This window comes from Salminus brasiliensis, chromosome 9, assembly GCF_030463535.1.
Source record: "Salminus brasiliensis chromosome 9, fSalBra1.hap2, whole genome shotgun sequence".
Lineage (NCBI taxonomy): Eukaryota > Metazoa > Chordata > Actinopteri > Characiformes > Bryconidae > Salminus > Salminus brasiliensis.
The window spans coordinates 3,211,633-3,225,938 of record NC_132886.1 but is presented as its reverse complement, the minus strand read 5'-3'; the positions used below and the strand labels follow the sequence as shown (position 1 = coordinate 3,225,938).

Here is a 14,306-nt window from a genome sequence, read left to right as displayed (position 1 = left end):
CGTGACGACATCATCGGCCTCAACCTGTAGAAAACAGCAAGAAAAACCACTTAAACTTCTCGCACTGTCTCCCAGTCCCTCCGGTTCTGGACCAAACACAGAGAGAGTTTTGCTGTACGAGTACAGTTTTAGAGGTCAGACACCGGTCACTGCTTATTGATCCGTTATTCATTCAGATAGCAGCGTCCAGACTGTTTATGCAGCACATCTATCCACCTAAGTCCACCTCAGGAGGTGGCAACACTTCTTCACACAACTACTTCCATGAAGGGTGAAGAGAGCGTGAGGTCTGCTGCTCTGCTGAGAGTGTGTAAAGGGTGTGAACTCCAACACCAACAGAACCAGTCCGAATAAGGACAAAGTGACTGACCTGCTGCTGTTAGCATTAAAAGCGTCCGATCACATCTAACAGAACACACACACCAATCAGCCATAAGATTAAAACCCCCTGACTAATGTTGGAAGTCACCAAAACAGCTCTGAAGGTGTCCTGTGGTGTCTGGACACCAACACTTGAGTCCAGTGACCAGTGTCCTCCGTGACTATCAATCAATAAGTCTTGGGCGCCCATGACCCGGTCGCCGGTTCACCAGTTGCCCTTTCTTGGAGCACTTTTGGTAGGTACTGACCACTGCATACCAGACAAACCTCACAAGACAAACCTCTCAAGACCTGCCTGATGTTTATATATATATATATATATATATATATATATATATATATATGACAGCTATTCTGCTCCAGGCCTTTCATCAATCAGAGCTGATTCAGCTGAATCTGCAGACTATGAATGGTATAAAGTCCCAACAGCAATGTGAAAGACTGGTGGAGAGCCAGCCGAGACATCTGAGCTGTGATTGGCCGTCGGGGTTATTTCACCATAGTGATTCTGAATGCTCTCAGAGTTCAGATATTAGTACTGTGATTAAATCTGAATAATAACTTCTTTACTTTATAATTATTATAATAATCATTTCTCTACATTATTTAAGCAGCTGTTTTTGAGCAGTTGTCATTTCTGCAAACAAACAAACAAACAAACAAATAAATAAATAAATAAATGCTCTAAATAGTAAATATTTTTATCTGAAATTTAGGGGAAATGTTATTTATGGTTTATGAAATACAGAGCTAATATTAATTTCCCTGTTATAATAGACTGTCTATAAATAGTAAAATCAGAGAAACTGATACTGTAGGTGGTCTCGTCATTTTTCCGGAGCTGGATGTAGATATTATATGTAATAAAATATGATTTGTATCCTGATCAAGGTTTTTTACCCCCTGATCCGAGTCTCTTAATGCGGACTATCAGCTGAAACCGATTCTGATTTTTGTGTTTCAATAAATAATAACACAACCTCACAACTGAGGTGAGCTGTGCTAATCCACCACAGTCAGCAGCAGTAAAATCACGGGTTTAGCAGCAGTTTCTAAAATCAGACTCAATTCTAATCTTATCTCCTAAAAGACTGTTTTAAAAACTCTACAGTGTTTCATAGCTTACAGTCCAGTCTGACTGACCCACCTGACCATTCAGCTCCCAGCTCCTTTACAGCTCTGCAGTCTGATCACTTAGTGTGTGTATTAGCATTAGCATTAGTAATATTAAGCCTTAAACTCTCCCATCTCCTCAGAAAAACACTAATAACACTCCTACAGAAAGTGGTGGAGGTTCTCCATCATTGTGTTCATCATTAGAACATCTCCAAAGTTCTCCTCTCTCATGGAGTCTAGTATTATTTAGAGTTCTCCTCAGATCAGCACCTGGTTTGGTGGTACATCAAGGCTTAATGATGGTAAATCAGGTGAGCTGCTGCTGCTGCTGCTGCTGCTGATTGAGTTGATTGAACACATCCTCCACACTGTGCTGGCTGGACTGGGAGGGGACATCCAGGAGAAACCTGGAGGAACCGAGCTCTGTTCTTCAGACTAGCTCACCGACAAGATCTCACTACTTTCTTTCTTCAGAATGAGAAGCTCTTGTTTCTCCTTTTTACTGGATTCATGTTCACCTGCTTTATCTGTTCTGATGAGATCTGGAGCTTCTACAGTAGAACCCTCTCACTGCTGAGAGACAGGGGTTAGAGTGATGGGATTAGGGGCCTAAAACCTGTCTCTGCACAGTACTGTATTATACTGTCATTTTTTCTAGCCCGAACTCGTGTCAGTGTGGCTCCCTACTGAAGTCAAGGTATAGCTCATACATAAACAGACACTTGGTACTTCAGGCACGCATGGCAACAGATCAGCTTATCAAACCCCGCTGACGACACAGGCGGCTGTGTTAGCTGCGCAGCAGGTCGTCCCCATCAGTATTCCCAGCGTTTGCCAATTATCTCCAGAGCCACATTGAGAATGACTCTTTAATGTAGTTCATCAGAAACACTCGGCTAACGCCAGCTTCATCCACCGCCACGTGTCAACTGCTCGTTTAGTTTTATCCTGCATCTACATTCCTGTCAGCAGCGTCCAGCAGAGCTTGTAGGGGTTAGGAGAGGCTCGTGGGTAAACACTATCGATTTCAGATGGAGGTGTCCATCCCAGCTGGAGCTTTTGTACTCAAACTCAGCAGGCCAGAAGGCTTTAAGCGCTAATCCATCACAATGCACACACACACACAAACACACACACACACACCACTATATATATATATATATATATATATATATATATATACCCAATTTTTAATTTTAATTGAGTTAGATTGGGACACAGTACCATACTTTCACTATAGTACAGTTTCAGCTCTTTAATTGAGTTAGATTGGGATACAGTACCATACTTTCACTATAGTACAGTTTCAGCTCTTTAATTGGGTTAGATTGAGATACAGTACCATACTTTCACTATAGTACAGTTTCAGCTCTTTAATTGGGTTAGATTGAGATACAGTACCATACTTTCACTATAGTACAGTTGTAGCTCTTTAATTTAGTTAGATTGGGGTACAGTACCATACTTTCACTATAGTACAGTTTCAGCTCTTTTAATTGAGTTAGATTGGGATACAGTACCGTACTTTCACTATAGTACAGTTTCAGCTCTTTAATTGGGTTAGATTGAGATACAGTACCATACTTTCACTATAGTACAGTTGTAGCTCTTTAATTTAGTTAGATTGGGGTACAGTACCATACTTTCACTATAGTACAGTTTCAGCTCTTTTAATTGAGTAAGATTGGGATACAGTACCGTACTTTCACTATAGTACAGTTTCAGCTCTTTTAATTGAGTTAGATTGGGACACAGTACCATACTTTCACTATAGTACAGTTTCAGCTCTTTTAATTGAGTTAGATTAGGATACAGTACCATACTTTCACTATAGTACAGTTTCAGCTCTTTTAATTGAGTTAGATTGGGGTACAGTACCATACTTTTACTATAGTACAGTTTCAGCTCTTTTAATTGAGTTAGATTAAGATACAGTACCATACTTTCACTATAGTACAGTTTCAGATCTTTAATTGAGTTAGATTGGGATACAGTACCATACTTTCACTATAATACAGCTTCAGCTCTTTTGATTGAGTTAGATTGGGATACAGTACCATACTTTCACTATAGTACAGTTTCAGCTCTTTAATTGAGTTAGATTGGGGTACAGTACCATACTTTCACTATAGTACAGTTTCAGCTCTTTTAATTGAGATAGATTGGGGTACAGTACCATACTTTCACTATAGTACAGTTTCAGCTCTTTTAATTGAGATAGATTGGGGTACAGTACCATACTTTCACTATGGCATATGTTTTTTATTAAAACATTGTAAAAAGTGACTTTTGTGAGTTTTTTCCCAATAAGTGCACAAATGTCGTCACACTGTGATAACGCTGCACTGGAAACTGGAGATTTCATCAGATAGGTCATTCCATTCCTAACTATGACACTAATGGTGTTTTAGGAAGTGAATATATTGGGTTTGAATTATAGCCTCTATAGTCTTCAATGTTTCTATTCCAAAACATGGTCAGAACAACAGCTGCCATGAGTGAGTCCTGCAACAACTGTTTTTCATTGCAATATTAATCAGCTTTGTATTGATATGTTTACAGTCAAAATGTGAGCAAATGTGGCTTTTATTAGCTATAATAGGACAAGCCAAATACATTTCATGGCTACAGACATTTTATGGCTAATTTGAATGTAACGATCATTTGCACAATATTGCATCAGGGTAACACACCTCTAATGGCATGGCGCATACATACCAAGGTCGATAATGAAGGGACATGTTTATCTTGCACTTGTTTTTTTGTGTCCATCTTGTTGGGCATTTTTAAGCCTTTGGTTGTCATTGCTTGTTTCTGTACTGGTTTCCTTCAGAAAGATAATTTCTAAATTTTATACTTATATAACATATATCTCTATTTTTCATCCCTGAAAATATGATTACTTACTTTTTTTATTTAAAATGCAGTGTCATTTAATAAGGTTTATATTATAATACACTGCATAAATAGATTTTATGTCTAGAAGCCACAATGGAGCAGGTGAAGCATCACTTATGCAGCCACTTCAGAAAACCATGCATCTACTGTTTACTTTATTATCAGTTTTTTTATATTTGTAGTTTTTGTTTATGTAATAAATCTAAAATATGTAGTATTTAACTTATATGCAATCATAGTTTAATGCAATGTAATTACAATTACAATTACAATTATTGTAATATAAAATAATATTTAGAAAATAATATAAAAATAAAAAATGGCTAAACATTTAATGCAGTTATATTGTCATATAGCTTTAACATTAAAATTGTATTTAAAAAATATATATATTTATTATATGACTTGTTGCATTACTCTTTCCAATGTCTTATAATACATTTTTATTACATTAATATATAATGTAATATAATTATACATGTATATATAATTTATTCTATGTAAAAATTAATGATTTTTAATTAAATAAACTGTAGGACTGAATAAATAATGTTATTATATACTGAGTTTTATATACAAGTGAGGAATATATAGGAAATCATTTGTATTAATGCTATAAAGGGATCAAGTTTAACATGAACATCCATGCATGTACAGTATATGTGTAAATACAATGATATTTATATGTGTACATTTTTAATGCACTCCTTTCCATGCATGCCTTAGTTCTGCCTGCATTCACATGTATCCCACAGGTCAGTCAGCGTGCCGTGCTGTGCTTTTCCCCACACAGTGACCGGGCAGCACTTCATTAAATCAGAAATGCAGCCTTTTTCTCAAGCAAGCCCAGCAAAAATCAACGTAATGAATAGGCTCCCTTTTATTTTACAGCTAAAAGGTTGAGTGGCACTGCCGGCCTGAGCTGGGCTGTGTTTGCTTATGAAAATCAGAACAGCATTTCACAGTGAAATTTCTAATTCATCATTTCCAGCATTTCTCTGAGGGAAACATGGGGAAAACTGATAAGGCCCTGTAACTCCAAACATATCAGAACCAATGGCCTATTAATGTCTATATTGACCATAAAAAAAATGATTATGAAAGAAATGGCTGTAAATATCTGAAATGTGAGCAGAGTCTGAGGAAAAGCCAGTGCTGGGTTTCACATAAAGAGGGAGCCATTAGCGGAAGTGGCTCTAACTGGACGATAACAGGCCATTAGGAAGCTTTGGGAGAGTAATTTACATCTTCCATTACCATTGCTGTAGGACACACTGCCGGGAAAACAGCCAGACAGGATGCTGGACGACACTCACAGACAGTGACGGACACTGATGGACACTGATGGGTGCTCACAGACACTGAGTGATACTGCAGAACACTGACAGACACTGAGGGACACTCATGGACACTAAAAAGACACTCACACTCGCAAAGACTGATGGACACTCACTCACAGAGACTAAAGCAGTCATGAGTATTGGCAGACAGTTAAAGAGACTCAAAGACATTGACATAAACTGATGGACACCTACAATCAGACACTCTCATACGCTCACAGACACAGATGGACACACACAGACACAGAGGGACACTGATGGACACTCACAGACACAAACACTAATGGACTCACACAGACAGTGATGGACACTCGCAAAGACTGATGGACACTCACAGAGACTCAGGCAGTCATAGATGTTGGCAGACACTGAAGGACACTGACACACTGATGGACACCTACAGATACTCACAGACACGCACAGACACTAATGGACACTCAAAGACACTGAGAGACACTGACAGATGGTGATGGACTCTTACAAACACTGAAGGACACTCACAGACATTAAAGGACAATAACAGACATTGGCAGACCCTCACATACACTGATGGACAGACATTCACGGACACTGACACACTGATTCAAGGATTCAAGGATTCAAGGATTCAAGGAGACTTTATTGTCATTCGCATCACATGTGGTACATGGGGTGGAACGAAATTGTGGTACCCAAGGACCCAGTTTTACCCAGAAGCAGTACTTAAATAAATAAAATATACATAAATATATAAAAATATATGTAAAAATGAAAATAAAATACAGAGAGAAGTAAATGGAGAAGGTAGCAGCAGAGTGTGTTTAAAGTGACTAGTGTCGTCAAAGTGTCGTTGCAGTGGTTCCACTAAGTGGCGTTTAAAAGTCTTACAGCTTCCGGAATGAAGCTGTTCCTCAGTCTGTCCTCTGTAGGTGTCTGATGGACACCTACAGAGACTCACAAATACGCACAGACACTAATGGACACTAACAGACACTCACAAACACTGAAGGACACTCACAGACACTAAGAGACACTGATGGATGCTGATGGACTCTTACAAACACTGAAGGACACTCACAGACACTGAGAGACACTGACGGATGCTGATGGACTCTTACAAACACTGGAGGACACTCACAGACACTGAGAGACATTAAGAGACACTGACGGATGCTGATGGACTCTTACAAACACTGAAGGACACTCACAGACACGGAGAGACACTGACGGATGCTGATGGACTCTTACAAACACTGAAGGACACTCAGACACTGAGAGACACTGACGGATGCTGGTGGACTCCTACAAACACTGAAGGACACTCACAGACACAGAGAGACACTGACGGATGCTGGTGGACTCCTACAAACACTGAAGGACACTCACAGACATTGAGAGACACTGACGGATGCATTGGTAGACACTGACAGACACTAACACACTGATGGACACCTACAGAGACTCACAGACATGCACAGACACTATTGGACACTGAGAGACACTGATGGATGCTGATGGACTCTTACAAACACAGAAGGACACTCACAGACACTGAGAGACGCTGGCGGATGCTGATGGACTCTTACAAACACACAAGGACACTCACAGACACTGAAGGACACTGACCGAGACTGATGGACACTCAGAGACACTGACACTTGGGCGGACGATAGACCCTGCTGTCTTTCAGCTACTCTACCTATCCCTCCCTGCCTCCCTCCACTTATCCATCTGTTCTCCTTCTTCCGTTCCTCTTGGGTGTCCTGATGTCTTTCCTTCCTGTCATGTCCTCTTGTCCTCCCTTCTTCAGTCAGTCTACAGCACTCATCACAGCGTTGCTTCGGTAACTGTCGGTCTCTGAAGGGGGATCTTTACAGCCGAAGGAACCATCATTAAGTGCTTCAACCCCTCAGATGAGGCTGGTATACAGCTCTGATGCGACAGCTGCAACATGCAAAACCCCTGTGTGTGTGTGTGTGTGTGTGCGCGTGTGTGTGTGTGTGTGTGTGTGTGTGTGTGTGTGTGTGTGTGTGAAAGTGAAGTAGAGTGTGTGTGACTGGTCCAGGTCAACCTCACACACTTCACTGATCACATCACAGCGAGATCTCCGCACACTCATTTAAACAGCCCTGCCAAACGTCACCTCAGGAGTGTGTGTCCTCCTTCGCTCTTTACACTAGTCACACCCACAACACACACACACACACACACATATGAGGAGCCTTCATGGCTTTGTGTGAACACAGCTATAAAACACACACACACACACACACACACACACACACACACACACACACACTTGCAGGCCCTCTGAGAACAACAGAAAGCCCTAAAAGAGCAGCTGAGTGGGAATCCGTGTTCGAACCCAGTTAAAGCATCGCCCTCATGTCTGTGGAGAACGCTGGAGCATCAGTGAGGTGCTGGTGTTTCAGCTCTGCTCTGTGTGTTAGTGCATTAGTACCTGTACTCGGATTTATCTGATACTCAGTAGTATCTGTACTCAGATTTGTCTGATACTCAGTAGTATTTGTTCTCGGATTTGTCTGATACTCAGTAGTATTTGTACTCAGATTTGTCTGATACTCAGTAGTATTTGTACTCAGATTTGTCTGATACTCAGGAGTATTTGTTCTCGGATTTGTCTGATACTCAGTAGTATTTGTACTCAGATTTGTCTGATACTCAGTAGTATCTGTACTCGGATTTGTCTGATACTCAGTAGTATTTGTACTCAGATTTGTCTGATACTCAGTAGTATCTGTACTCAGATTTGTCTGATACTCAGTAGTATTTGTTCTCGGATTTGTCTGATACTCAGTAGTATTTGTACTCAGATTTGTCTGATACTCAGTAGTATCTGCACTCGGATTTGTCTGATACTCAGTAGTATTTGTACTCAGATTTGTCTGATACTCAGGAGTATTTGTTCTCGGATTTGTCTGATACTCAGTAGTATCTGCACTCGGATTTGTCTGATACTCAGTAGTATCTGTACTCAGATTTGTCTGAGACTCAGTAGTATTTGTACTCAGATTTGTCTGATACTCAGTAGTATTTGTACTCAGATTTGTCTGATACTCAGGAGTATTTGTTCTCTGATTTGTCTAATACTCAGTAGTATTTGTACTTCTCTATGAGACTCAGTAGTATTTGTGCTTGTACACATCAGAGACTTTGGCTGAGACCTGTACTTTGTCCTTGTCCTTGGACTTGTCTTGGGACTAAATACTGTTTGTAGTCTGACTCATCTGAAGCTCAGCAACATTTGTGCTTGGATTTGTCTTGGACTAAATAGTATTAATACTTTTCTTAGACTCAATACTATTCATATTTAGAATGTTTTGGTCTTCATAGTAGAACTTGTCTTGGATTTGTACTTTTGCACTTGGACTTATCTTGGACTTAATACTATTTGCACTTAAACTCATCATGAACCCAGAAATGGGTACTTGGATTTGGATTTGTCTTGAACTTAGTAGTACTTAGACTTCTCTTGGACTCAGTTCTATTTGTACTTGGACTTAACTTTTTAGAATTGGACTCAAAAGAACATGTACTTTCAAGAAAGTACTTTGTACTTAGTACTTTGTACTTGCCCTTCAACTCGATTGTGTTACTTTGAATACAGTTTTTTAAATTAGACTTGTTTTGGACTCAATAGTAACTGGGACTCATTAGTACTTGTCTATGACTCGACAGTATTTGTGTCCCGGCACCCTGTAGACTCTAGACCCCGACTAATCAGAACGCTGGACTTGACACCTTCAACTTTAAGGTTTAACTTTAAGAACAAACCTAGTTTACTAGTTTACTTCCAGTCAGACACACTCTGATTGGCTGCGGAGCGTGACCTGCTGAATATATTCCATTTGCATCCACGGTCTCAGCTGAAATGTTACTTATTTATTTTCTCCAGCTAAATAAATAAACAATGCGTCCTGTGATGGGAGATTTTGCCCAGCTCACTCTGTAACCCCCCATAATTGGATGAGTCAGCACAGGAAGTCATTTCCACAGTCATTAGAAGCTGCTCTCTTTGTACTTCCACAGACTTCCTCACCCCACCTTGCAGCAAAAGGCTGATTAATTAATCCATCTCCAGGTTTTGCTGGCAATTATGGCCTCCCTCAAATAGCTCTTCTGCTTTTAGCTCAGCAGCGGTCCGGCCTCCAGTCTGGTCCCTATGTATTGTGCCTTTGTGCCCAAAACAGTATTTCCACCGTTTATAATCGAAGCTCAAATATCCGACCGCCGCACAACCGCCTCGTCTGCAAGTGCAATATTCTATCCTTCAATATTTTCTCTTCTCTCAGGTATGAGGTCGAGGGAAGCGGTATTTTGGGCACTGAAAGAGCGCACAGAGGGAAGACATTTATGGCTGCTTGCAGCAAACAACCACAAATGGAACAACATTTCACCACGAGCAAACACCACACAGATACAAACTCTGTTTGCCGAGCCGGACGGGCCAATATAGAATATTCCAGAGCTTGATCCAAAGAGGCGAAGATAAATGACATCAAAATATGCTCTGAACCGTCGTGACGCTACGCAGACGCTGGACCGGTGACGAGCGAGTGACCACAGAATAATCTGGGCAAAAAAAAACAAAACAACCCAGCACAGCTGCTGGGAAACAGGGTGGAGTGGTGTTGGGCCCGCTGTTGAAGACGAGCTGGAAGCTGTTTGAGGTAACTATAGATTGGTAACTATAGAGGGTAAGGACTTAATACACGTCTCCTCAGATACATGTGTGTGATGTGCCTTGTTTTATACGACCAGTACACTCCACCGGACATTTTGGAGGCTCTTCAGTTGAGGGAAAACCTCTTAAGGTGCTTTGAGGAGCTTTCAAAAAGAGATTTTCAGAAGAAAAAGATCCCTTGAAGGTTCCTCAGGCAGCCAACACCCTCTGAGGAAAGCGACAGGTGCCCAGCTCCACCTCACCAGTTGACAGACACTATGAAGGGAGAGGGCGTCCAACTGTGCTCTCTCAGAGTCTGGATGCTGATGGCAAGGCGGCATGGCTCGGGCTTCAAACTGGCGACCCCCAGACGTATTAGACCACTGAGCCATTCAGATTTGTGACTACCATGTTAGCTTGTGCCCTGACCCTGGTCTCTGGTTCCTAAACGCTCACAGCTGATGGAGGAAGATCTAGGAGGGAGGAAATTTCACCAGCTGACTTCTTCTTGTTGGTGCAGCGGTGTCTCCTATTACATACAGAACCACGCTGGAGTTCAGTGAGCTCTTCAGAACCTCCCGTTCTTTCACTGATGTGTGGAAGAAAGGACTGACAGACTGCAGGACTAGAGGCCTGATTTTATACATCTGCGACTGAATGGGACTGAATTAAACACCTGAATTCAATGATTAAGAGCTGTGTCCCAATACTTTTGTCCAAATAGTGTACGTGTGCCGCATTTCTAAGAGCAGACCTTAGGCCTTCGGTTAGCACCATGCTACCATCTAGCTACACTAGCTTCATAGCATTTTCAGCAAACTATTTCACTGTAATATCCGCTTTATTTACTGTGCTGTCAGAACGCCCACCTCTCCGAGTGACCTTTGACCCCCTGAGGGGGTCAGCTCTCGCTGGAAGTCCCCTGGAGTAAACGTGAGCTGAACAAAAGCCTCATTCACACCAGGCTGAGAGTGAGTTTCTCTGCCGTCTCCAAACAAAACGCCGCTTATCTAAAGTTAGCCGCCGCGTTTTCGCCCTTAAGGGATTTGCTCTGAGAGAAAGCGGCGGATTAGAAACTGAGCGTGATTTATATTCACGGCCTGCTTTAATTAGGACACCTCAGGAAAACTCGCCACTTGTGGAAAGATAAAGGGGGCTGGTGTGTGTGTGTGTGTGTGTTTATGTGTGTGTTAGGGGTCAGTGACGGCTCTCCGAAGACATGCTAACGGCTTTTTCCTCAGGAGACTAACAAGCAGGCCTGTGTGTAGGTGTGTGACATACTTGAGCCTAATTCAATTGGCCGTACGTCTTGTTGGCACCAGGCCAGCCAATCCCTTGCCCTCTCAGGGGCCATTAAGAAACGTCTCATTTTCCCATCAAACTAAATACAACATATCAGCCAAGATGTGTGCGATGCCTTGTTCAGACCATCAGTACACCACACAGCGTGGAAGAGGAACGTCTGGAGGTTCTTCAGTCTGGGACTGTGAATGAACCTGTTAAGGTTCTTTGAGGAACCTTTTAGAAGAAAAAAAAAAACGTTGCTTGAAGGTTCCTTGAAGTACCTCCACAGTTTCGAACCTCAAAAAATTCCGCAAGGATTTTATTATTTTAACGGTGTACCAGTCAAAAGTTTTAGAACACAGATTTGCAGATTTGATTGGGATTGGGATTTTAGCCTGAAATGCTACCAGTCCAGCAACCTCAGATGGTACAAAGGTACCCTTCAGACTGCTCTCATAACCGACTAGACCAAGTCCCTGAACACAGAACCACAGAGGAGCTCTTTCCTTTAGAGAAGCTCCAGATGAAGCCAGAGTGAGGTGAGGACCGTCTCCTACACCATCAGAAGACTCGGAAACTGGAGGAAGCTGAAGAGCTCTGGTACAGGAAGAGGCCTGACCCACTCAAACCCACACCAGCACCAGAAGACCACCAGTTTCTGAGAGTCAGCAGCTGCTGGTGTGATCGGCGGCTCACATGAGAACACCTTGTAGCTCAGCAGCTCAACACTGGAGCAGGGCTCAGCTCCAGCTGTGAGGAGAAGAAGACCTGGAGCTGCAGGTTTGAGGTGGCAGTAGGAACGTCAGCGCTGAGATGGGAAAATCAGAAAAGCAGGCTACTGACCCTGCAGAGCAACCTCAGTAAAAAAAAGAGGTAGAGGGATTTTAACAACACCTGGCAACCTCAACAGAAAGGTCAACAGAAAGTAACAGTATCTGCTAAATGAGTAAACACAGACGTAAATGTAGCAGAAAACAACACTTGGCAACCGCAGCAGAAAACTCAACCTTTCAGATGTGCAGTTCCTCGAATTATTTTCTGGTTATTAATCCTTGCAGACTCGCTGGATAATTACACTTACACTTACGCTACACTTATTATTTGCTCTCAGGGTCTACTTGTAAATGTAAATGTCCCAGAACACAAGACCTGGCAACCTCAGCAGAAAGTGTAGACACAAAGCGCTGCTCCTGGATAAGCAAATAAGCAAAAAATAAAATAAAGAACTGAATAAATAATGCTGCTTTATATGAGCTTTTACTGCTTATGTGCCTTTTACTATAGTTTGTGCAAGACAAGAATAAAGGCAACTAAGGTAAATACTTTAACATGCTGCAAAAGTTTAGATATGACCCGCAGCTGCAGCGCTGGACGAGAATAAATATGTTAATAACACACTTTTTAAATATTCATTTAGCAACAAACAAACACATAAATTATACTTATTTTATGTGTATTTATACAATATAAACTTTGTTTAAAATAAATATTGGCCATTTAGGTTTTTTGGCCATTGGCCATTTAAAAATATTGTATTTTAGCTTAATTCAATTTCAAGCAGTGAAACAAATGATTATATTGAAAATTCAAACACACTTATATTGTATTTATACAAAAAACACTTTTAAGTTTTAGGTCAGGAATAGTTGCAGATTCTCTGGATACTTTATTTCAGTTCAGCTTCCACTGTTTACATGGTTTGTACTAAAGTTATTTATTTTAAGCCTAAATAAACAAAGAAAGAAATAAAGAAATGGAAAGGTAAACACACTAAATAAAGCAATTGGCAACCTCACTGGCAAGCTCACTCCTATAATGTACTCTAGTTAAGAATACATAAGTAAATAATAACATTTTTACTCATATAAAATATGAAATATTGTATTTTAGCTTATTAATTCAAAAATGAAACAAATCAGTTACACTTATATTGTATTTATACAAAAACACTTATATAAATAATCAGTTCAGCTTCTACTGTTTACATGGTTTGTACTGTAGTCTGAATAAATAAATGAATAAATAAATAAATGCAATAAAACGTAACAGAAAATCCAACTTTGTAAAGATTCAGCTTTGAATGTTAATACATAAATACATAAGAAAATTGTTGTTTTAATAATCAAAAGTTTAGAAAGTTTAGAGTTTTTATTGCGATTTAAGTCCAGGGAATAATCTCAAATGCTGCAAAGTCCAGTGACCACTAATGGTAGAAAGGTAAGCAGTGAACCGACAGAGCTTTAGAGGGAAAAAATGAACTGAAAAAACTGAAACTTAATGTAAATTGTAAAATATATAAATAATAATAACTTAATGATGTATCTGTATAAATTACTCCTAATAAAATTAAAAATGTAAAAAACAAAACCTAAACTTTACATCTAAGGTTTAGTTTTGAATATTAATACATAAGTATAACAAATTTACATTGTTTTAATATTCTTTTAGTTTATTCTTTATTCTTTATTGACAAACTAATGAGCATGTAATCCTTATTTGTACAAAAGCACTTTCACTTTTAGGTCGTGGATTCATGGATTCCGTGATCTTTTCACTGTTTACATGGTTTGTAGTGTAGTTTGAAGAAACGTAAAGGTAAATGTATTAAAATGCAGCGCATGGCA

The 14,306-nt window shown here is 40.3% G+C and overlaps 1 protein-coding gene across 1 annotated transcript in view; it reads right to left on the bottom strand.

The window, feature by feature from the left end:
* Window positions 1-14,306, bottom strand: part of pth1r (parathyroid hormone 1 receptor) — a 127,177-nt gene that overhangs the window by 55,810 nt on the left and 57,061 nt on the right. The window contains exon 2 of the mRNA XM_072688683.1: window positions 1-24. This exon is cut by the window's left edge and continues 79 nt beyond it. Coding sequence (XP_072544784.1) covers window positions 1-24 — 24 coding nt within the window. The remainder of the gene's footprint in view (window positions 25-14,306) is intronic.